Source organism: Pelobates fuscus, chromosome 2, assembly GCF_036172605.1.
Source record: "Pelobates fuscus isolate aPelFus1 chromosome 2, aPelFus1.pri, whole genome shotgun sequence".
In the NCBI taxonomy this organism is placed as follows: Eukaryota; Metazoa; Chordata; class Amphibia; order Anura; family Pelobatidae; genus Pelobates; species Pelobates fuscus.
This window is the reverse complement of record NC_086318.1, coordinates 68,718,551-68,744,582: the sequence shown is the minus strand read 5'-3', so window position 1 is coordinate 68,744,582 and position 26,032 is coordinate 68,718,551. Positions and strand designations below refer to the sequence as shown.

Sequence of the window (26,032 nt, the reverse complement as noted above, 5' to 3'; positions counted from 1 at the left end):
ACATTGACCCATACTGACACTCACACATACATTGATCCATACACTGACCCATACTGACACTCACACAAACATTGATCCATACACTGATCCATACTGATCCATACATTGACCCATACTGACACTCACACAAACATTGATCCATACATTGATCCATACTGACACTCACACAAACATTGATCTATTTCACTGATCCATACATTGACCCATACTGACACTCACACAAACATTGATCCATACATTGACCCATACATTGACCCATACTGACACTCACACAAACATTGATCCATACTGACACTCACACAAACATTGATCCATACATTGACCCATACTGACACTCACACAAACATTGATCCATACATTGACCCATACTGACACTCACACAAACATTGATCCATACTGACACACACAAACATTGATCCATACACTGATCCATACTGACACTCACACAAACATTGATCCATACATTGACCCATACTGACACTCACACATACATTGATCCATACATTGACCCATACTGACACTCACACAAACATTGATCCATACATTGATCCATACTGACACTCACACATACATTGATCCATACTGACACTCACACATACATTGATCCATACTGACACTCACACATACATTGACCCACACTGACACTCACACATACAGAACTCCATACTGACACTCACATAATATCTTCAAAAACACCTCCCACACACAATTACACACTCAAATATACACACACCCTATGAATCCTACCTTGCTCCGTGCTCGCTCAGCTCCTGGCTGAGAAGCAGCCTGCCTGCAGCTCTGTCTGGCCCCACTCCTCTCCCTGCCTGCCAGCACTTTACACACAGGAAGCAAAAGGCAGAGGACCCGCGTGGGCTGCCCTGCTCTGCCTGATTACCGTGTCACATGCTTCCTGTGTGTGAAGGCTGACAGGCAGGCACAGGACTGCCTCCCTCCCTGCTCCTTATCCTTCACTCGCGAGCAGCATTGACACTTCACTTTGGAGTGCCTGCTGCTCACTGCGTGTACTGTGTGAGGAGAGGAAGGGCTGCTGCACTGTGCGGCCCCAAGTGCACTGGCCCACCGGGAGATTTCCCGGTATCCCGGTGGTCCAGTCCGGCCCTGTTCTGAACATGTCATCATGTCAGCCTCTCAGTCATTTTAAGATGGAGCAGTGTCTGTCTCCAAGTCTCTCCTCTGTGTGTTAACATTTAAAAGTACACCTATTTATACCTTAGGTGTCATCATTTTAGGGTCACCATAGTTCATATATGAAAAAGTAACTTGTCTACTTTAAATCAATTTAGGACCTCCCTTTAGATACAAGGCCATAACTTAAAGCAAGTGCACACTTCATGGGAAACTCCCGGACCTGGGGAACTTCCACCAAATTGGGACAAGATGGCTTCCCAAAGTCTGAATAGCTTATCTGTTGCTTATACTAAGACGTAAGTGCACAGTCGTGGGAGATTCCCGGATTTGGGGCAGTTCCATTAACTTGGGGTTACCACAGTATATTGTGTACTGAAAGAGTCGTAGTATAGCCTTGAAGCTTGTTTATGTATCTTTGTTATTGTAATTTGTCTGGGACAAAATGGCGCAAACATATTATGCACTTTTTTGCTTAAAGAAAAATCTATGAAAAACAATATGTTACATTTTTAACACCTTGTCAATTTGCAATATCTCTTAAAGACAAAGAACACAGTTTAAGAAATGCAACATTTCATTCTAAAACTTGTAATATTTGCATTTGCCCATAACAGAATGGGCGGGCCAGTTCATAGCATCAATGCCTTCGTCTTGCAGGAACTGCTGATACACTCTAGCCATATGAGGTCTAGCATTGTCTTGCATTAGGAGGAACCCAGGGCCAACCGCACCAGCATATGGTCTCACAAGGGGTCCGAGGATATCATCTCGGTACCTAATGGCAGTCAGGCTACCTCTGACAAGCACACGGAGGGCTGTGCAGCCCCCCAAAGAAATGCCACCCCACACCACCCACTGCCAAACCGGCAAAATGTCTGCCAGTATAAATATACTGACAATACCCACATAATCCCTCATAATAATACACCCACACAATCCCTCATAAAAATATACCCACACTATTCCTCATAATATACACACACTATCCCTCATAATAATATACCCACACTATCCCTCATAATAATATACCCGCACTATCCCTCATAATAAAACATCCCACTATCCCTCATAATAACATAACCACACTGTCCCTCATAATAAAACACCACACAATCGCTCATAATATACCCACACTGTCCCTCATAATAAAACACCACACAATCGCTCATAATATACCCACACTGTCCCTCATAATAAAACACCACACTATCCCTCATAATAATATACCCACACTGTCCCTCATAATAAAACACCACACTATCCCTCATAATAATATACCCACACTATTCCTCATAATATACACACACTATCCCTCATAATAATATACCCACACTATCCCTCATAATAATATACCCGCACTATCCCTCATAATAAAACACTACACTATCCCTCATAATAATACACCCGCACTATCCCTCATAATAATATACCCGCACTATCCCTCATAATAAAACACCCGCACTATCCCTCATAATAATATACCCACAATATCCCTCATAATATACCCACACTATCCCTCATAATAATACACCCGCAATATCCCTCATAATAATATACCCACACTATCCCTCATAATAATATACCCACACTATCCCTCATAATAATATACCCGCACTATCCCTCATAATATACCCACACTATCCCTCATAATAATATACCCGCACTATCCCTCATAATAATACACCCGCACTATCCCTCATAATAATATACCCGCACTATCCCTCATAATATACCCACACTATCCCTCATAATAATATACCCGCACTATCCCTCATAATAATATACCCGCACTATTTATTATTATTTATTATTGCCATTTATATAGCGCCAACAGATTCCGTAGCGCTTTACAATATTATGAGAGGGGATTTAACTATAAATAGGACAATTACAAATAAACTTACAGGAACAATAGATTGAAGAGGACCCTGCTCAATCGAGCTTACATTCTATAGGAGGTGGGGTGTAAAACACATTAGGATAGGAATTTGCAATCAAATAAGGTGGGCTGCCCTTTAGGAGAGGACAAGAGACAGGTATGTGAGGTAAGGGTTAGTCTTGGAGGCCATAAGCTTTCCTAAAGAGATGGGTTTTAAGGCACTTCTTAAAAGATGCAAGACTAGGGGAGAGTCTGATGGCGGTAGGCAGGCTATTCCATAGGAAGGGAGACGCCCGCGAGAAGTCCTGCAAACGCGAGTTGGCCGTACGGGTGCGGAAAACGGACAGGAGGTGGTCACGGGCAGAGCGGAGAGACCGAGAAGGGACATGCCTATGGATCTGTGAGGAGATATAAGAGGGGCTAGAGTTGTTCAGTGCTTTATAGGTGTGAGTTAGTACCTTGAATTGACTCCTATAGCATACAGGAAGCCAATGTAAGGACTGGCAGAGGGGTGAGGTGTGAGAGAAACGACTAGAGAGGAAAATCAGTCTAGCAGCAGCGTTCATTACAGACTGTAGGGGTGCAGTACGGCTTTTGGGAAGACCAATCAGGAGAGGGTTACAATAATCCATGCGGGAAATTACTAGAGCATGGACAAGCTCCTTGGTAGTATCTGGTGCAAGAAAGGGGTGGAGGCGGGCTATGTTTTTAAGATGGAATCTACAGGATTTGGCAACATGCTGGATGTGAGGCTCAAAGGTGAGACCAGAGTCAAGTATGACGCCAAGACAGCGCGCTTGCAAGGATGGACTGATGTTAGTACCAGAAACTTGAAGGGAGAGCGAAAGAGGAGGACCAGTATTAGGAGGAGGAAAGACAAGGAGCTCAGTTTTTGAGAGATTGGGTTTCAGAAAGCGGGAGGACATCCAGTCAGAGATGGAAGAAAGGCAAGCAGTGACACGTTGCAGGACGGCAGGGGAGAGGTCCGGGGAGGAGAGATATAGCTGGGTGTCATCAGCTTACAGGTGGTAGCGGAATCCAAAAGAGGTAATAAGTTTGCCAAGAGAGGCATTATAAAGAGAAAATAGAAGGGGATCAAGGACGGAGCCTTGGGGGACTCCAACCGAGACAGGACGAGGGGAGGAGGTATCATTAGAAAAAGAGACACTGAATGAGCGTTGGGAGAGATAAGAGGAAAACCACGAGAGGACAGAGTCACAGAGACCAAGCGATTGAAGAGTTTGAAGAAGGAGAGAATGATCAACGGTTTCAAAGGCCGCTGAGAGGTCAAGAAGAATTAGTATGGAGTAGTGGCCTTTGGATTTAGCTGCGATTAGGTCGCTAGTAACTTTGATAAGGGCAGTCTCTGTAGAGTGGAGAGGACGGAAGCCAGATTGAAGGGGGTCAAGGAGAGAGTTGGAATTGAGGAAATGAGACACACGGGTAGAGACAAGTCTTTTCATATTATCCCTCATAATACACCCACACTATCCCTCATAATACACCCACACTATCCCTCATAATAATATACCCACACTATCCCTCATAATAATATACCCACACTATCCCTCATAATAATATACCCACACTATCCCTCATAATAATATACCCACACTATCCCTCATAATAATATACCCGCACTATCCCTCATAATAATATACCCGCACTATCCCTCATAATAATATACCCGCACTATCCCTCATAATAATATACCCGCACTATCCCTCATAATAATATACCCGCACTATCCCTCATAATAATATAGCCACACTATCCCTCATAATAATATACCCGCACTATCCCTCACAATATACCCACACTATCCCTCATAATATACCCACACTATCCCTCATAATAATATACCCACACTATCCCTCATAATAATATACCCAACTATCCCTCATAATACACCCACACTATCCCTCATAATACACCCGCACTATCCCTCATAATAATATACCTGCACTATCCCTCACAATATACCCACACTATCCCTCATAATAATATACCCACACTATCCCTCACAATATACCCACACTATCCCTCACAATATACCCACACTATCCCTCATAATAATATACCCACACTATCCCTCATAATAATATACCCGCACTATCCCTCACAATATACCCACACTATCCCTCATAATATACCCACACTATCCCTCATAATAATATACCCACACTATCCCTCATAATAATATACCCACACTATCCCTCATAATAATATACCCACACTATCCCTTATAACACACCCACACTATCCCTCATAATACACCCGCACTATCCCTCATAATAATATACCTGCACTATCCCTCACAATATACCCACACTATCCCTCATAATAATATACCCACACTATCCCTCATAATAATATACCCGCACTATCCCTCATAATAATATACCCGCACTATCCCTCATAATAATATACCCGCACTATCCCTCATAATAATATACCCACACTATCCCTCATAATAATACACCCACACTATCCCTCATAATAATACACCCACACTATCCCTCATAATAATACACCCACACTATCCCTCATAATAATATACCCACACTATCCCTCATAATAATATACCCACACTATCCCTCATAATAATATACCCACACTATCCCTCATAATAATACACCCACACTATCCCTCATAATAATACACCCACACTATCCCTCATAATAATACACCCACACTATCCCTCATAATAATATACCCACACTATCCCTCATAATAATACACCCACACTATCCCTCATAATAATATACCCGCACTATCCCTCATAATAATACACCCACACTATCCCTCATAATAATATACCCACACTATCCCTCATAATAACATACCCACACTATCCCTCATAATAATATACCCGCACTATCCCTCATAATAATACACCCACACTATCCCTCATAATAATATACCCACACTATCCCTCATAATAATACACCCACACTATCCCTCATAATAATATACCCGCACTATCCCTCATAATAATACACCCACACTATCCCTCATAATAATATACCCACACTATCCCTCATAATAACATACCCACACTATCCCTCATAATAATATACCCACACTATCCCTCATAATAATATACCCACACTATCCCTCATAATAATACACCCACACTATCCCTCATAATAATACACCCACACTATCCCTCATAATAATACACCCACACTATCCCTCATAATAATATACCCACACTATCCCTCATAATAATACACCCACACTATCCCTCATAATAATACACCCACACTATCCCTCATAATAATATACCCACACTATCCCTGTCTTACAATACATACTGTCCCTTATAGTGGAGATCCCTCATATAACACACAGCTCACACTAACCCCACCCCCTCTATTATAAAACCTCACAATATAATAAACCAGTCACCAGCCCCGCCCCTACCCACGCGCATGCGCGATACAACTAACAGATCTACACATACACACGCGCACAATCGGCCACTCCCCCCGGAAAAAACAAAACAAAAACCTCTGTTCCCTCCTCCGCCTCAAGCAGTCAGAAACCGTCGGGCATGCTCAGTAATGCAAGTCTGGCGCCCGGCGGCCACGCCTCCTTCCAATTCCCTTCCTGTCATTCGACAGGCGTACGTTTCGCGCATCCTAGGCAGGCAGGCGCGCGCGCGCGCACTCTGAGGGATTTTTTTTTTTGGTTGCAGTCGCGCGCCCAGCCCAACAACCACCAGCATAGTGAGACCAACCGCTTCCCGCCACTGAGCGCGCGACCCGCACCGTGCTGTCCACAGAGCAGGCGCGTGCGCGAAACTCGCACCATCATTATTATCCTGCCCCCCCCCCCCACCTTCCCCCTCAGAGTACCGGAGACACAGCGAGACCCTCCCCCCCTCCCTCACCGAGGAGCAGCACACCGACACGGCGGCATTCACCGGGGACACCCCGCCTCACTCTCCGTCACAGGCCGCGGGCTGGCTGAGCAGGCCGCATCCCGAGCGGGGCGGAAACCGGGCATTGCTTCCTGAGAGCTGGCACCGGGGAAACCGGCAGGCCGCACCGACACGGGGATACAGGCCTCGCCCGAAACCACGGCCTAGAGTAGCTGCTCCGTCCGCAGGAGGAGGGGGTCTGGCCGGCCTCACACAGACAGAGCTCCCCGGACTGGCTCCCCGGCCTGCTCCAACCCGGAGTCTCCGCTGCCATCCCTGGACACCTGCTCCGGCTGTGGCCCCTGGCCTGTGATTCTTGTGGCCCCTGGCCTGTGATTCCTGGGGCCCCTGTGAAGTGAGCTCCTCCACCCTGGCATGCGATTCCTGGAGCCCGGCTGCCCTGGCATGTAATCCAAGGGGCCACAGTACCGCTGCCCTGGCATGTGACTCCTGGGGGCCCTGGCATGCCATTACTGGGGTCACACTCCCCCTGAGCAGGATGACCTAGCCAGCCCTGCCAGAGCAAGCTAAGGCCGGGGTATCTCCATCATCTGCATCTCTTATAACCCTGGGGGGATTGGAAGACCCCCCCCTGGCTCTCACACAATGACCTGGGGGTAAGAAAACCCGGGGGGAGCATGTGAGCTTTAAGGGACCCTCCCCACACCTCTGGACTGCAAGAGGGGACCCCCTGTGTTTGGACTGGGAGGGGGCTGCTGCAGACCTGGACCATCATTTGGATTTGGAAATGAAAAGGCAGCATCTTCCTTACTTTTGGAGGGAGTCCATTTATTGCTTTACGATTTTAATGAATTCTCTGTGCAGCTGGTGGGATTTTTGCTGTGGCTGCCCCTATTGTACTGGAATCTTGCTATAGACCCCCCTGTGCTTTAATGAGATTTGCGATCACATACTGGATTGGATATTTTGAGTTCATTACATACATATATATAATCCGTATTTTCTGCTTACTGGAGCTAGTGGTGTGAAGAGTCTGCAATGAACCCGGTGAATGCTACTTCCCTGTACATCTCAGCAAGCCGCTTGGTGCTGAACTACCATCCTGGGGATCCTCAGTCCTCAGCCGAGATCTGCAAAATGCTTCCTTTCTTCAGGCAGGCACTTGCTTGCTGTGTCTGCGGTGAGACAAGGGGCAAGTGGGGTTATGTTTGGTAATAGGGTACTCCTATCTATCCCAGTTTGAACCACTACATACTTTATGTAACAATCACGTGTACCTTGCTACATGGTAACACTGCTGCATAACTGTTGTGATATTAGGGTTATTATTGGGAATTTCTGTAAATGTTATACAAAGGAGAGCACAATGCAAACGTGTACACTACAACTCCAAATTTTAGTAAAAACAAACAACTATTTTTTGTATTTATCAAAAAATGTTTGTCTATTTGGTATAGTCACAACTTGGTGGTTTAGTTTTTAATTTTGCCATTCAAACTTAATTTACTAAAATTTGGAGTTGAGTGAACAACGATCTTTGCTTTGGAAGCTGCAAGTAGTCGAAAAGCTTGTAACTTAGTGAGAAGAGAAACTTAATAAAACTGTAGATATTGTGATCTTGATATATGAATGAATCTGCTGATCTACCTATAGAGATGAGGGTGTGTTAGAACAATGGTGAGGTATAGCTGAAAGCTATCCTTTAAAGGGGTCTAAAGGTTTACAGCAATTCTTTGACATTTCTAGGAATGAGAGAAGTGGAGATTGGATTGGTTGTCCTAGGGGAGAATAGTGGGAGTAAGTATGCTAGATAGCAAACAAGTGATACTACATAATGGCAAAAGGAATTTGTCTTAATTGCAAAGGTGTGTGTGTGTGTGTATATGTGTCCCCTATTTTAATATGGGTGTGCTAACTCATCCAAAAGTCTCCAACATTATTGCATAGTTTGAATGTAATTCCAGCTGCAATGCTGTGCCCATTGCTATGACGACAACGGTTTTACTGCTGTTCAAGGGAAGATATAACCTCCCATATTATGAAGGCAGGTGGTACCCATTAAAGTCTGTCTCTGTAATTATGGGAGTCTTCATAAGTTGTGCAAAGACTCCTGCATGTGACATTCCTGCCTTGTGTGTGGTGGTTGGATGAAGCTAAATTAGCCATACTTACCTGCAGCTCTCCCTTATGGGAGTTGCATCTTCTTTCTTCGGTTCTTAGTACTTCATCTGCGTGTAGCCTGCTCGATCCTTACTCATGTTCAGTAGTAAAAACACTAAGGTCTATGGCTAAGACAACAGTGCTCCTTTCCCACTACCATTGCTAGTGATGACTTTAGGTATTGAGAAACGTTGATAACCGAAGACCAGCCTACTGTCATCCTGGTCTTTGCTCATAAGACAAGGTAGTACCTACTTTGTCTCATGATATCTTTGTTTGTATTTCTCTGAATTACAGCCATTATTTCCATAAAATTTCCCCAATCATTATTCTAGATGCCCTGCTGACTTTATACCCTTTTTTTTATGTTCTAAACAGTCCTATTCGTGCTGGTGTAACGACTCTGCATGGTTTATGAACACTGCAACAAGTCTTTGTTGTGTAGTGCAGTATACATTTAAAACTCACCATTTTACAACATTTGCAAGTAACTTTCTGAAATTTCGTTCTCTCGATCCATATGTGTAAGTTAAGTAAATTTTATTAAATAAGACTAAAGAGCCATTTTCCCAGAGATTACTTCAGATTATTTGATTTTATTATCGAGCTCCATTACATGCTACATTAAAGGAACACTATAGTGTTAGGAATACAAAACTCTATTTCTAACACTATAATGTGCCTCATGGCCCTTCGGGCAGCAAATAAAGGGTTAACATCCCTTTTTTTCCCCCCCCCCACATACCTGATTCCGGCACTGATGTACCTCTGTGCTGGATCAGGCTACTCCACACACATCACAGTGATTTGGGAATCTAATGTGCGACCGTCGAATGTGTGTTTTTTGTTGTTTTTTTCCCCTCATTTTTAGGCTGGATGTACTCATGTAAAGGATGTGTGTCATTTAATGAAACTGTAGGAAGTGCAGCTCGTGGCTGTCTGGTAGACGTTTCTCTAAAACCGTTTTCAGCTGCACTGTTAAATGGTCAGGGTGAAATGTCCCTGTCTACTTAACCCTTTAATGTTAACTATTGCAGTTTCTAATAAACTGCAATAATTACATTGCAGGGTTAAGACTGCCTCTAGTGGCTGTCAGACATCTACTAGAGGCACTTACTGCTTAAGCGACTTTCGGGTGCCCAACTGATGCTTGAAGTCTTTATGCTCCACATGAGGATATCCAGCATCTGTAAAATCCCTATAGGAAATCATTGCAGCAAGGAGGGCCTAATGCACTTACGGCACTCTGGTAAGTACAGTAAAGCATTTATTAACCTTTCAGAGAGGGGGGGACAGAAGGGAGCTATAGTGCTAGGAATACAATTTATAATAGCATTTAATTTAATATCCCTTTAAGTGGTCCGAGACCCTGCATTCAGACTACTTCAATGAGATGACGTTGTCTGGGTGTCTATAGTGTCCCCCCAGGTTCAACAGAGTTTGTAGCTAAGCTATATATTTAGAAGTCAAGGCAGAGTCACATCCATCCATGCTAAAAAGTCAATTTAACACTTGTGGTTGCCTGAATCTAACAGGTCTTGCAATTTTGTGTGCTGTAAAAGCTTGGCATGTGACGTCCTTTATAAATGAAAGAATGTATTGAGAAATGTCTGTCATTCTTGCACTAGTGGTGTGTAGTATTGTTGGTGAGATAATATTGGTGTTGCCAAGCAATAGCAATGTTCTTATTTATATTATTTTAGGGGTCGCATCTGTACAGTAAAACCACATTCAGATTGAGTTTTTTGGAGACTTCCTGCCCCTAAACGTTTGTAGCTTGTCATAACCTTCCCTTTTTGTCTGAGTGAAATGCAAAATGTCATTGTACTTTTATTTTATATAATTACTGTTTATGAGAAAACAAAAATTAGTGGTTGTCAAATTGAGTAGACTAGGGGCCAGACACCATACACTTTTATTAACACAGATTAGTTTTCATTGGTGATACTAGTCCTTTTTATTATTTACGAAACCAATGATAACTATTGGCCAGTACGACTGTTTTAAATTCTATATGTTGCTCAGCTGGCCCATTGATTAGCTGGGCATCATGGAATGCATTGTATACAACAGCAATGACAAAAGTTAGCTAAAGTAATAGGCCCATTCTGAGTGGCAGGTGTTAATACTTTTACTAAGATTTCTTCTCAGATCTGTAGTAGAATGAGCATGTAACAGGTGGTTATTCCAGTGGCACAAGAATTCTTTTACTGAAGCATTACCTTGACTAGTTTTCTTTTCTTTCTGTAGTGGTATTAGATCACATCTAGATAAAGAGAAGGGGGGAGTGGTTGGTAAATGCAATAGCCACTGGGTAAACTAATGCAGGGAGGAAATGCAGAACTATGAGAGATGGATGCTGCTTGCCATTGTTTTAGTGCAACAGGCAAACTACTTTAAAACAATGTAATGTACTTTTTCATTTTGCTGGCTGATTCCTTTCAGTTGGACGACCAGTTTTTTTTTTTTTTTTACTTTTACTGTTGATCATTTTCAAAATAACAAAAGGTATGCTCTGTTGTGTATGCATCTGCTTTCTTTATTGACATAAGTGAGAAATTGCTGAACATGAGTAATGCTACATTCTTACTGCTTGGCTCATCATAAGCAGTCGCTGTCTTATTTTTAATTTCAAAGTTATTACTCTTTGTACCAAATCTAAAATAATAGGTGACTTTTGAAATGTTTCTTTCCTAATATTGTCTGAAGATGAGCCCTTTGATGTTGGAAAATAATTGTTCATTTGAAACAAATGTTATCATGAATGGTTGGCAAATAGAGGAAATAGTATAAATGTGTTTTTTGGGGGGTTTTCTTTTTTCTTTTTTGCACATGCATACAGCCATGATGCCCTAATGTTCTTGTTTTGAAGTTTTGCTTAGATTAAAGAAACACTCCAGTATTAAAACAAAACATATAGTTTATCATTTGAGTGTTAGTTGCTCTCTTTAGGTTCAGGTGCTCCCCTTTCTTTAAAAACTGAAGATTGGAAAAGAAAATAAACTTACAAGTAATCCAGCATTGGGAGAGTCTCTTTGCAGCAGCCTCTCTGTCTGTGATGTCAGGGTTGATAATCTCTGTCCAATCTGATGCTTCTAGAAAAGTGGTAAATTAAGTGATTCTGGTGTGTGTGTGTGTGTGTGTGTGTGTGTGTGTGTGTGTGTGTGTGTGTGTAACTGAATGTGTAGACCTTGAGGAAGTGGCTCAGTCTGACTGTCCCTAAATGCATGTTCTCTGACAAATGTAAAAACATTACTCAGAAATAGCAGTGTTTTACACAGTTTAATAACGGAACAGCATCTATGCACTGGAAAAAAAAACAAATTTTAGTGCTTCATGTCCCTTTAACAGTAATCTCTGATCAGCCTCAACATTAAAACTACTTATAGGTGAAGTGAATAACTGATTATATTGTTACAATGACACAAGTCAAGGGATGGGATATATTAGTGAATGAACAGTCAGTTCTTGAATTTCATATGATGGAAGAAGGAAAAATGGGCAAGCAAAATGATTTGAGTAACTTTGACACAGGCCAAATAGTCATGAGTAGACAACTGGGTCAGATCATCTCCAAAATGGCAAGTCTTGTGGGATGTTTATGGTATATAGTGGTTGGTACCTACCAAAAGATGTTCAAGAAAGCAGAGCTGGTGAACTGGCATCAGAGTCATGGGTGCCCAAGGCTCATCGATGCATGTGGGGAGCGAAGGCTAGCCCTGGTATGATCATAAAGAACTACTGTAGCTTGAATTTCTAAAAAAAAAAACCTTTAATGCTGGCCATGATAGGTGTCAAATCACACAGTATATCACAATTTGCTGTTTATGGGTCTACAAAGCCACAGACAAGTCAGAGTGCCCATGATGACTCCTGTCCACTGCTGAAAATTTCTTTAATGGACCGCAGAGCAATGGAAGAAGGTTGCCTCGTCTGATCATCTTTCACAAAACACATTGTCTCTCAAAAAAGCCTTGGTACAAATGGGTTAATGGAGTGTTTTTGGTGTATAGATCATGCCTCTGCAGTCACCTGCTCCATTTTCTACAATTTAGGAGTTTAAAGAACCATTTGGGTACTATAACAACGTCATCAAAATTAAGTTATGCTGCCTGAAAGCCCCTGGTGCTGGCTTACCCTTTAGGGGTTAAACTGTTAACTAACAGTTTAACCACAGAGTCTGTGCTCTAGCCCCCCTGTCCTTCTTTCTGATGTGTTACCTGCATTGCATTGCAGTTATGCCTATTTGTTTCTTTTCTAAAATCTCACCAACGGTAATACACTAAAATCAATTAAGGAAAATATGCTAATTGTATATTCTGCCCAGTAAGATCACATTTGCACTAGGAAAGGCAGTGTTCCTTAAACTAACCAATTTGAGGGCAGCTAGTAGGGCTTGATAAATGATGTCAATTAAAACTACTGAAAATATAAATGGGACTCTCTTTTGGGTACTCTCTAACACATTAAGTCTGCTGTGTTTCCTTATAAATTAATCTTAACAATTTTATCTACAAGAATAGCACTTCACTTTTGTATTTTAAGGTAATACCGTGCTTCCATATTTGTCTGGCATTTAACTTGCTGCCATGGTAATGTGTACCTGTCTTTCACAATCCTATGTTTCCTAATTAAGAAGACTACTGTACTGCATTGAAAATTGCCTTACACTTATTTCCTGTCTCACTCCCTAAAATCTCACCTCCCACGCTAAATAAAACTTAAAAAGTAAGTGTGGGGACATGTCCTGCTTATTTCTGTCTGTCCTCTTTTGGTGTGGTACTTTGTGATATATGGATGTGATTTCAGCTGTTTCATTGTTTTGGTCCGCAGTATTTTCTTCTGTGGGTCTCATGTTTGAGATTTTTAGATTTCCCTGAGATTAAAGGGACACTATAGTCACCAGAACAACTACAGCTTGAATTTGTTTTGGTGAGTGGAATCATTACCTTTAGGCTTTTTGCTGTAAATACTGTACTTTTCAGAGAAAATGCAGTGTTTACATTACAGCCTAGTGATAACTTCACTGCCCACTCCTCAGATGGCTGTTAAGAGATCATTCCTGGGTCATGGCTGCCTAAAATGCATCCAAACATTCAGTATCTCCTCCCTCTGCATGCAGACACTGAACTTTCCTCATATAGATTCATTGTTTCAATTAATCTCTATGAGGAGATGCTGATTGGCCAGGGCTGTGTTTGAATTGTGCTGGCTCTGCCCCTGATCTGCCTCCTTGTCAGTCTCAGCCAATCCCATGGTGAAGCATTGTGATCAGGCTACTACTTCTGCTGGTGGCAGTGGGCAGGTCTAAAGTAAACGGGGACAAGCAGGCAGCTCTAGACTTAAATACAAGTAATATTTTACTATATTTAGGCAGGCATGAGGGGACCAGGGTGGCTAGATGGTGGTTTTAACTCTGAAGGGTCAGGAATAAATGTTTGTGTTCCTGACCCTATAGTGCTCCTTTAAATTGGCACTCCTATAATTAGTCTGTTTTGCCACATATGGGGGCATCACAGCAACTCATAACCATTGGAGTTGTGAAACATAACTTCCTGTATTCATGATCTGGTTTCAGTTTCAAAAATATATTATTTTTCCTTTTGACATTGTGGTTGAAATATGACTGACTTCCCATTGTTGTTGCCATGCATAACAAGTCTTTTTGTATCTTACATTCACTAAAAAAAATGTCTTTTAAAAACATACATGCTTTTTATATGATGGGTCAGTTGATCCACTATTTCATATCCAAAAGCATGTTTTATTGTTTCTCATGATGGCTGTGTTGTAGCAAATCATGTGCATAACAAATTGGTAGTAGTACAAATGTCAGTTTAATAATGCTTGCTTATTATTTCACTTTAATAATGCTTGCTTATTTTGATTTTGCCATTTTACCCATTTTTTAGCTCCATTAATGATATAAATCAAAAGTACTGTGAATTAAATTTCCACCACTGGGGGGCAGCACGGTCTTCCTCAGCTGAGGAATTCTCTATTAAGAATGGAAGGTCTTTAATTGCGTGTCCCGTTGTTGGTTATGTATAACAGCCAAGAGGTCCAGGTTCTAGTACAGGCCCCCGAGCGGTCGTGGAGGGCCGTGGTCACCGACTCCATAGAATTTATCTCGCTCACCCTGTCTACCCAAAAGCTGGTCTTTTTTTTTTTTTTTTTATTAATCCTGACCAATAAACTAAATACTTTTGAAGCCATTTAAACATTAGAGCGTATGGTTATGGTGAAACTCATGTTCTACAGATGATGAAAATGCATTGGAGGTAACTGTTTCCAAAAACAGAATTTTAGCACAATAAGCTGTAGTGGCTACTTTAATTTTGACGACCCTGTTCATAGCATTTAAAATGAAAAGAGGAAGCCAGACCTTGTCTTGCTGCTGAAAGAGTAATGAATTTGTCTATGAAATTTATATTATAAAAACATTTATTTGCACATATACTTTTTTACAGTTTTATATTGATCAAAGAGCTAAAGGGGAAATGTAGAATTTAAGAATTGTCAATGTTTCAAATTATTTATCTTTATTTTCTTTCTTTTCAGGAAATTTATTGGAAGACCCTATTGCTCCTACCAATTCCACCTGCCAACATTATGTTTGCAAACAGTGCAAAGGAAAAAAGATGATGATGAAACCTTCATGTAGTTGGTGCAAAGACTATGACCAGTTTGAAGAGAACAAGCAGTTGAGTATTCTTGTTAGTTGCTATAAAAAGCTATGCGAGTACATCACACAGACTCCCCTAGCACAAGATGTTTTAAATACAGTGGAATGTTCTGCAGACCTATTGGCTTTCCTTCCTGAAGAATCTCCTCCTGAAGAACAAGAGGGTACTCCATCTGCACCCTCATCCCCACTATGCCCATCGCATTCCCCACTACCTTCTAATTCAGAACCAGCGACAGAATCTGACACAAGTTTATGTCAAATCCAGCAAGATAAACTAGACATTGAAAAGGAGTGTTCAGTAACTAATGGGTTAACTAATTGCAATGGGCTCCCTGAAGCTGAACTCAATATAGTAAATATAGCTTCTCCTGAAAGCCCTGGCCCAATAGATCTATGTTGCACAGCTGTTAACATTAAAACAGAAGATCTATCAGAGACTTTGGAGACTGTCTGTGATCCAGTTTCCACCAGTGAGTTCAGTTCGGCTGCACTTGATATATGTGGCTATAACGATGATCTCAAAAGCAATGATCCATTGCTTTTGAGCATGGAGGAAGTTTTGCAGACTTTAGAAACTGTTTCTGGTGCTGTGAGTGATTGTGATCTGCACCATAGCTTGGAAACTTCAACTTCTAATGGAACTTTTCTAGACCTTTGTCCCCAACCCCTTACACACACAGTTTTGTTGTCCGACAGCCATGTTCCTTCCCACGGGATTTCTTGCACTGCTGCCACCCTTAAAATGGTGAAAACAAACCGCAAACGTTCGCGATCTGAAAGTGATAGCGAGAAGGTCTTGCCACTACCAATATCCAGCATCATTCTTGGACCAACGCTCGGATCACCCACTCCTATGTTGATAACACGTGAAAACAGGAACTTTTTGCAACCTGTGGTTACTGTCCCCAATGGGGGCAATTCATCCAAAATCAGCAAGACAATTCTGTTGTCAAACAAACCGTTAAAGAAAAATCCAGAGCACGGTCCCAAGAAAACGCATCCAAAATCTAAACCAACATTGCTGAAAACTAAAGATAAAATGAAGGAAAAGATTCCCAGCAATAATGTGGTGCCTGGAAGCCCAACCAAAACTGTTTATAAAAAGCCTCAAGAGAAAAAAGGCTGCAAGTGTGGACGTGCTACTCAAAATCCAAGTGTTCTTACATGTCGAGGCCAGCGCTGTCCTTGTTATTCAAATCGCAAAGCCTGTCTGGACTGTATTTGCCGTGGCTGCCAAAACTCATACATGGCAAATGGGGAGAAAAAGCTAGAGGCTTTTGCAGTGCCAGAGAAGGCATTAGAGCAGACCAGGCTTACATTGGGCATTAATGTGACGAGCATTGCAGTACGCAATGCCAGCACAAGCGCCAGTGTCATCAATGTTGCAGGTTCCCCAGTAGCAACATTTCTAGCTGCCAGTCCCCATGATGACAAAAGCCTAGATGAAGCTATAGACTTGAGGTTTGACTGTTGATTGGGCTTGGATATTCCTAGCTCAAAAGAAGCAGGGGGATGGCTTCTGTTTTATGGCAGCTATGACTCTGGTTGGTTAAATTGCCGGATCCTCTGCATATAGATCACTTGTATCAAGTGTGTTCATTGATAAGTTATGTGTTTATGTTTGTTGGGGTGGGAGGGAGAAGGTTGGGTAGGACAAGGGAAAGTTTGGCTGTAAGAGAAATTGTTACCCTAAAATGTCTGTTTCCTTGACTTTGGTATGAGGGTTGGAGGGAGAGTTTTGATTTTCTGATGCACCTGATTTATAGAACACGATCTTTGGCAAGACGATCAACCACAGAACGACCTTTTGTATCCTGTCCAGTGTGTTCATCAAGTCAGTTAGATTCATACAATTTACCGTCTGTAGAAAACACATACTGTGCTAAATTTCCTGTCTATAAATCACTTAGGAGAAGCTTCAAATTTAAAAGTTTTCAGGCCTTAGGTATTTTTTCCCCTTTCTTTTCTAAGGGTGTCTACAAATGTTCTAAAAATTCCTGTGCATGACATTTTATGTAAAATGTTTCTGGTCACCATCAACAATTCCCCCCGACCCCCCCTTAATATGAGTATATGGTATAGCTAAAGTCATCTTTCTGTGCAATTGATTATTCATTTGTGCTCATTTGCATTGTTTTTTTATCAACAAACGTTGTGCATTGTATTGATATCACAGGCAAAGTCTTCTCCTTTGTTCTTGGCACAATGCACAAGCCTTGTGATGAAAACTTGGCACAATAATGTTGCATTAAACGGACACTCCAAGGTATGTTTGACCTTACGTTTCTTGTTAATGCATTATGTTTAGCAGGCATTTACTACAGCAAATAATTAGATGTGATACTAATCAGTGCCATCTTGTCCAGTCAGTTGTCTCCAACTATTTGAAAGTGGGTTGTTCTGCTTGAATGCATTTATCACCTAAGTGCATTATCACTTCATTTACCATGCAAATGAATGATAGCTGTTCATGCCTGCAAACTACAACTGTACAGTAATTTAATTTGCGTTGCAACTGTAGTATGCATGCACAGAGTGGCTTCTATTCATTTGTACCGAGAAATGCATGGCACAGTGATCCTAAAATTTAATTCAATTCTAACAAACTGAAAGTGACGACTCAAGCTGCTTTATTTGAATTAATCTATTGTTCAGAAACCTTAAATAAACTTTGCACCCTTAGTATAATTTTATCTGACCATCTTCATCACAGGGTTTTATATTAGCTCCAGGAGTTGGAAAATCTAGGTTCCTACTAATGTTGATGAAACTTAATCTCATGCAGTATTTTATATAGACGTTCAGGTTTGTATCTCTTCCCCATTTTCCTCAACAACAAAATCTGATTGGCTCTTAAATTTGTCTGGATTCTATATTTATATCCATTCATATCATCCTTGTCAGTTTTACGGCTTTGTATTGGAAAATAATATATAACCGTAATTGTGACCTATTTATAGCGGCAGTTTTGTGTAACGTGGAAATGTGTAGTCAACATGACACTATTTAGTGATGTGAAAAACCAAAGTGGTAAGATATCCATTTGAGAGGTTTTATTGGAACTGCTATGACAGTTGGATCCACATTAGGCTTTGTATAATCTGTTACACTTAAATGTCCAGTAGATGAGAACAGCACAATCACTGCACAAATTAAGTGATTTGTGCAGTGATCGTGCCTAATAAAAACAAAATGAATCCCTTCAAGTGCAATACATCCATATATACTATCTATGTAAAGAATGTGTAATTCTCTTCTGTTATTACTTAGAAATCGTAAGACCAATGATAGTCTGTTCATATAACATGGCCTCTAGAAATCTTACATTAAAGAAGGTCCTATTAACATTAGCAGCATTGTATGGCATTGCTGATGGCACATAGGACGTTCTTTGTTTGTATAGAATTTTTACAGATCAAGTTGCAAAGATGGCATGACTGTTATTGGGCATTAAAGTAGTACTGCTTTATGAACAGCAACTGGTCAAATTGATTTTCACGATTTTTTTTTTTATTTACATTTTTCGCAACTGCTAGCTTTAACTTTTAGTTGGACAGGACTCTGTTATTTAGTTTTCTTCTAAGATATAACAACACTGCCCCCTAGTGAATCTGTTCATCTGCAAAGCGATCATGGGGTGATAAATTAAAGTTGTTTTTTGTCCTGCATCACACTTATTCTTACTTTTACTGAAGTTCTGAGTTATTTCACAAGATGACTGTGGGAACAATTAGTACTAGGTTTTAAAGAAGAAAATTACACTGTTCTTAGAAATCATAACGTTTTGTTTTACTAAGTAATTGGTAAACCAAGGTATTTTGTCATTTAAAGACATGCCCTACAGTGGATTGATCATCCATCATTTAATGTATTGTAGAGATATAATGCATTAATTAAATAATAAAATAAAGATAGTTGTGAATGTTCATTTCCAACAAATCCCCTGCTCTGAGGTGGCTAACAAGCTGTATATTTCTCATACACACCTTTTGGGAAACCACAGAGGTAATGTGCATGAACTGCTTATGGTTATTTAATCATTAAAAAAATAACAAGTAATGGAAATGTTTACACAAATGAATGGAAGCCTTCAGTAATTTCCACTAATTTTGCGATGTTTAAATTTGTTTCCCATTCTTTTTCTCAATAAACAAAACTCTGTGACTGTCTCTATTGCTGCACAGTTTCTCGGAAAATAGGGAAAGCTGTAAGGTTTTCAAGCACAGCAGAGATTTAAGGGAAAGTTTAGTTGTATGTTTCTGGCTGCATTCTCACGTAATGTTGTTATTGGGCATTAACAGATTAGAGATTGTTTAGTGTGTGTCTGTTTTTTTTTTTCCCATGTATTGCCAAAACCAGTTCATATCTGGTCTCATCAGAAAAATTCAGCATAAGGTGTTTTTTTTTTTTGTTTTGTTTTCCATAATCTATAATGTATAATCTTGCACTATACATGCCTGGAGTGTCTCTTTTAATCCAAGTGGTTAGCAAAGATTGGACTGTCTTTCCTTACATTTGATGTACATAATGCAACTGCAAAACATTGTTTGGTATTATTTTGTTCCTATTTTTCCCATTGACTTTCTAATTTAATTTATGGGTGTTTGTATCTAAAGTGTTTCAAGTCAATCCCATTTTGCTTTCTAAAGCATTGGATACATTTCAATAACTCTAGACTTCAAACTGATTTTGGTCTGTAGTGCTTTTATTTCAATCACCTACTGGTCACTTCTATATAGGTTGAAACTTTCCCTCGAAATCTATATATTGTTTTCTAAAATGTGTCTCTGCTTAGTCAGTTACATTTGACCGCTGCATTGATAAGACAATTTCCCATTTTTTAGGTTAGAATTCCATATAAGTCTCAATTAACCCCTTAAGGACACATGACATGTCTGACATGTCATGATTCCCTTTTATTCCAGAAGTTTGGTCCTTAAGGGGTTAAACTAGGATCTTATTTCATTTCAGGCATTTTGGATGGTGAAGTAGTCTCTTCTGATATTTTCAATATTTTAGTTCGGTTATAAGTTGCCTAATTTTGTTTTAACCATTGCATTGTGCATACAAGAAAAAGGTGAAACTATGGAAAGTGGTTTGCTTTGAAATGTCTTGCGCTTCTAGAATGTAGGTCAGGCAGTAAAGTCTAGTTTGGCCACTATTCGTTTAGTAGGCTGATTAACCCATGGATGTTTTTTCATTAAGTGCAATGTTATTCTAATGATTGAATCGTTACATCCACCAACTGTCATGTGTTACCAGAGAGATGATAGTAAATCCAATGTTTGCATTAGGGCAATCATTTTAAAGTTTGCATTGTTTTATTTGCACTTTGCAAACTACGTTGTCTTGTTTACATCAAGAGACTTTCAAATTGTAATTAAGCTTACTCCTCCGCAGGTGAGCTTTTTGCTGGTTAGAAAAGGTCTAAGCTTAAAACCTACCCAACATAACCTTGAATATACTGGTTCTGATTGTGAATAAAAGGATTGTACCAATATGGCAATCTACCCAATCATACATAAGATGCAGTTTCAGTGACACATTGTCTGGTTCTGTAATGTGTGTACCCTAGTGTCATCTTTGTGAATCTGGTCAGGTAGTTTAAATAGAATTATAATATAAGTTCTTTAATATTGTATGTGAGAGTGTGGGGTTCTGAGGCAAAAGCCATAGGAAGATGTGATGTGCGTCCAGTCTGTTATAACTCCCCCTCCCCCTCCCCCTCTTTTGCAAGAAGAATTCAAAACTATTTTTGATAAAGAGTAAATTGTGAAAAAATGCTAATTAGTATTTCTTGTCTTTATTTGCCTAACTGGCACCGTTTTTTATTTTTTATTTTATTATTAAATGAGTTCCTGTGATGTCTTATTAAAAAAAAAAAAAAAAAAAAAGTATTTTGTTAATTTTTGTTTGTGCTGTGCTTTTCTACAATGACCAAAATACTATTTACACTTCCTCCATTGTATTTGTGAAGAATTTCCTTGAAATATCTATATGACTTTTGTCTTGTACTGGAATGGAGAATGGGCACGTTAAGCTATGTATTTTTAAGAGACTGTAACTACAGCTTTTAAGTAGAAACACCATTTATTGCACTCTTATCCCCCACCCCCCCCCCCCCCCTCTTTAGAGCCTTCTTACATAATGCTAAAAGCTAACTTTCGCCACTGCTGCTGTCAACTGCATTGCCCACGATTCTTGACTAACTTTTTTGTTCCAAGGTAAATGTAATCTGGAACAGCTGCAGTGCTATTAGCCATTCCTGCTTTACTACATTTTACATTAATGACAGAATCCCTTCCCCTCAGAAGATGCACACAGTTAATGCAGTGTTCAGAGTTGTTTGTTTCTGTCTACAAAACACAACTATTTAAACAGACTATTGAAATCTTTATTTTCAATGTCACTTTTGACATTATGTTGTTTTTTTCTTTTTAGTGCTGGTATTCACTGCCACATTTTGGCACATGTATTGAATTGTCATTTTATCAATAAATGTTAGTTTTCTAATGTTGTGGTGCTGCTTTTCTAAAGCACACTGTGTTGGGCAGGTCCTTTAAAACACAAGATTTTGATTTAAGATTGTTTGCCTGCAACCTGGAGTATGCTGTGAGTATGCATTGAATAACAGGATAAGTCAAACATCAGATACCATCCAAATAGGTCTAAAGACTAAAGTTACTCCAGCCACCATGACCACTTCATGGTGGAAGGAGTATGTATGTGCAGTGATTCTGCTTGGAAAAACTTCACATACTGCGATATTGGCACATATATACACGGGACTAGTTGCACACGTGCCAATTCAAAAATAGGATAAGCGCTAAAGGTCAACTAATACATGTATAGAGAAACAGGCTGCAAACACGGATTGTAAGGGATGCCCTCAGCCCCTTACTGGCAAAGAGAAAGCAAAACGGTACAGAAAACATAGTTTGTGCCAAATATAAAGTCCAATATATCCACAAATGCTTGAGAATTTCCTTGCCGAGTCTACTCACATTTGATACAGCAGTGCTACTGCTCTATCAAATGTGAGTAGACTACTTTTTTTTTCTTTTAATCTATTACTGTATTTAGTAATGTGTGATACCGCACTCAAATATAAAACAAAATCTTTTTGCATCATACTTGAGTGCGGTATCACACATTACTATATTTAAGGTATTTTTGTAGGCTACCATGATACCAGCACCACTATGAGTGCCAATACATTTGGAATTTTTCATTACTGTATTTATAACTCATACTGTTTTTTTGTCAGAGCTGGTTTATATCTCTATTAGTGCTATAATGTTGGTATTATACCATATATATTTCTGTTGTATGTCTTGCACCAAGCAGTAGATAATCTAAACTATCATTGGTTATTCTGTTTTATTGCATATACCTCCAATCATTCAAAGTCTGGTTGTCAGCAAGGAAATTCTCAAGAAATTGTGGATTTATTGTACTTTATGTTTGGCACAACCTGTATTTGTGTTCTGTACTGGCTCTGGGCTGCCTAGTGTCAATTCTGTGCATATTTTGCATCTATTGTCAGTTCGCACAACATGCTGCCTACAAATGTAAAAAAAACTTCCCCTTGCAGGCAGGGCACCTTATACATATTATATAACATCAATGGGGTTACTGATTATATCAACCTAGCTATCATTAAGTGACAGTTCATCAGTATTTCAACCAAATAAATGCCATTAAATTTAAATGGGGTAAAGGAGTGCAGCAGAGGTCAGTGTAAAACTTGTACATCAGCAGCACTGATATTTGGCTGGTGTTGTGAACCGATAATGCTTATGGGATGATCCATAATTCCTTCCATGGTGCAATATGTGCACAGGGCCACATGGGAGTTAAACAAATATGCATCATATGCTCTCATTGTGCCAGTACAGCCTGGCATATGTTGTAATTTAAAAACAAATGTTTTTTAAAAAAATAAAAAGATCTGCTTTGTATATTGGATTTTTGCCAACATAAGATAAAAAGACAAAACAAATATAAAGCATAACGTTACAGCTTGGTGTGTGTTTTTCCTGAATTTGAAAATTACAATATAACATTTAAAAAAAACCAAAAAACACAATGCTATAGTTTCCGGGGGAGGATGTTTGTTTACCTGAAAAATGCAATGTAACCTATTCGATAATAGGAAAACATTTTATATGAAATCCCAGGCACAAAGGCTGAAATGGCAAAACATTGTTTACACTAATAAATATATTAAGTAAAACCATTAACGTCTCACTAATTGCTAATTATGCTGCTTTGCTTTTATTCATTTTGGATTAGAATTTGACTTTTGGTGCCTAATCTCTACACCTCAAACTTCTATTGCTCTCCCCCCACACTCAGTCCCTGCAGGTCTGTCTACTTAGTGCTGCCCCATTGAAACACAGGATATGCACAATATTCTGTTCTGATTAGAACAAGGAGCGGATCTAAGCAGGGCATATTATTGCAAGTGTATCCTCAAAACTGCCAGACAGGTACCCACATAGGGTACCCGTAATTTTAAATCCCTTTGTGGGCTGAACGACAGGAGTGGGGTACATGGGCAGAAAGCTAAAAGTATGGACATTCGATAGAGGAGGCTTGTTACTGTGTCTACCTACCTTTCTCCATTATTATAAACGGGTTTTCCAGTAAAATGTGAATTCACGTTCAGCATTTGTTTAAAAACTGGTTGCAAGTAGAGGGTGAGAAAACTTTCCTTTTTTTTTTTTTGGGTTGCCTTCTGATTAACAGATTTTAATCAATTATAAAAACAAGTGCTAGTTGCAGCCTTCATTAAAACCGCAAGTCTTGACAAAAACAAAGCCTTGACATTTTATCTCTAAGAACACTAGTGTCCACTCCATTAGGAACACCGATTTAATGCTTACAGCCACAGATAAATCGTATGTGGATCATAATAGAGCACACAGGCATAGTCAGGCAAACAGTCTATATTTTGCATTTCACGTATCTGCAGTTTTTAGTTTACTAAAACCCTTGCGACAAGCAGGTGGGTATATTTTCACAGCATATTGTACCATAAAATGAATGCCTTACAACAGCAGACCACAGATGACTGTATCATTGCTTTGGGTTATGGCGTTATCTTAAAGTCCATATTGCTACAGCACCTATTGATCTCTTGCATCATAACTAATAAGGTGGGTGGGAACAATAATTCTGTCTAAACTGTGTTTTTTACCTTCTGTTTTGCCTTTCTGCCCCAAATTGGACAAACTCTTGAGCTGTTATCTTTCCATTGGCAATGCATACCCAGGAGTTTGGAAGATGTTTCTATAATGCATGTTGTTTTTCACCACATATTATTTTCCTCGTTGAATTCCCCTCTCTCTCCCACAATGTCATGCCATCCTCCCGCCACCCCGTCTTATATCTCTTCTCCCATCCTTCCTAGTTACACTAACTTAAACCCCTGCTCCTCCACTTTCTGGTAAAATGTGTTCAGTGCTTTAGCTAACAATAATTGTGTTTTCTTATCCACTTAATATATACCTCCCATGTACGAAACGTTTACCCAGTGCCCAACACTAATCCTTCCAGTAAATGTTGGGTTGCAGTTGAGTATAATTCTTTATTCTGACTTCATAAACCAAAAAAAGAAACACTTTTTTGTTATACCCTGTTAACTATCTCTATTCTCCTATTATTGGTGGTTTGGCTTGACTTTGTAAAGAAAGATTTAGGAAGCAGGTTTTCCATGTCTGCAGACTCACTGGTGGCTGACGAGGCCAAAGTGTAACCGGCAGATCCGGACTCAGGAGTTGCAAGGGAAAATTTGGTCTGACTTTGATGCCACAATGTCACTGTCTATTCTCCTTGTGCCTCTCTTTAAATGTTTGTTGCTCCAGAATCTCTTATACAGTTTGCTGAAAGCTCTGTTTGAGTTTGCCAGTCTCTTTGTCGATCTTGCATCTGAAGAGATGATGCACCCAAGGTAGCTGAATTGATAGACTGTCTTAAGCTCTGATGCACCTATGTTAATGTTGGGGTGATGGTAGAGGACTTCTGTCTTCTTCAGGCTGTCTTCTAATCCAAAGAGCTCGGCACCCTCTGTGAAGCAGGATGTTATTCATAGTTACGTAGGCTGAAAAGAGACGTATCTATCAAGTTCAGCCTTCCTAACAATTGTTCTTTGCTGTTGATCCAAAAAAAGGCAAAAAAACAAACCGTTTTGAAGAACTTCCAATTTTGCAACAATAACTTCTTCTTGATCCCAGAATGGCAGTCCGATTTTTCCTTGGATCAAGAA

General features: G+C 40.0%; 1 protein-coding gene and 1 long non-coding RNA gene across 2 annotated transcripts in view; one reads left to right on the top strand and one right to left on the bottom strand.

Moving 5' to 3' along the window:
• The window catches only part of LOC134586612 (uncharacterized), an 880,984-nt gene that overhangs the window by 700,568 nt on the left and 154,384 nt on the right, over positions 1-26,032 (bottom strand). The gene's annotated exons all lie outside the window — the stretch shown is intronic.
• Positions 6,903-20,629, top strand: MSL2 (MSL complex subunit 2). The gene is made up of 2 exons (XM_063442229.1): positions 6,903-8,094; positions 15,636-20,629. The coding sequence occupies exons 1-2, from the start codon at positions 7,953-7,955 to the stop codon at positions 17,234-17,236; spliced, it is 1,743 nt and encodes a 580-aa protein (XP_063298299.1). The 5' UTR covers positions 6,903-7,952; the 3' UTR covers positions 17,237-20,629.

Excerpts from the sequence above, each read along its gene's own strand:
- MSL2 (XM_063442229.1), top strand. The coding sequence starts at position 7,953 with ATGAACCCGGTGAATGCTACTTCCCTGTACATCTCAGCAAGCCGCTTG. Across the intron at positions 8,095-15,635 it reads ACTTGCTTGCTGTGTCTGCG|GAAATTTATTGGAAGACCCT; the intron begins GTGAGACAAGGG and ends CTTTCTTTTCAG.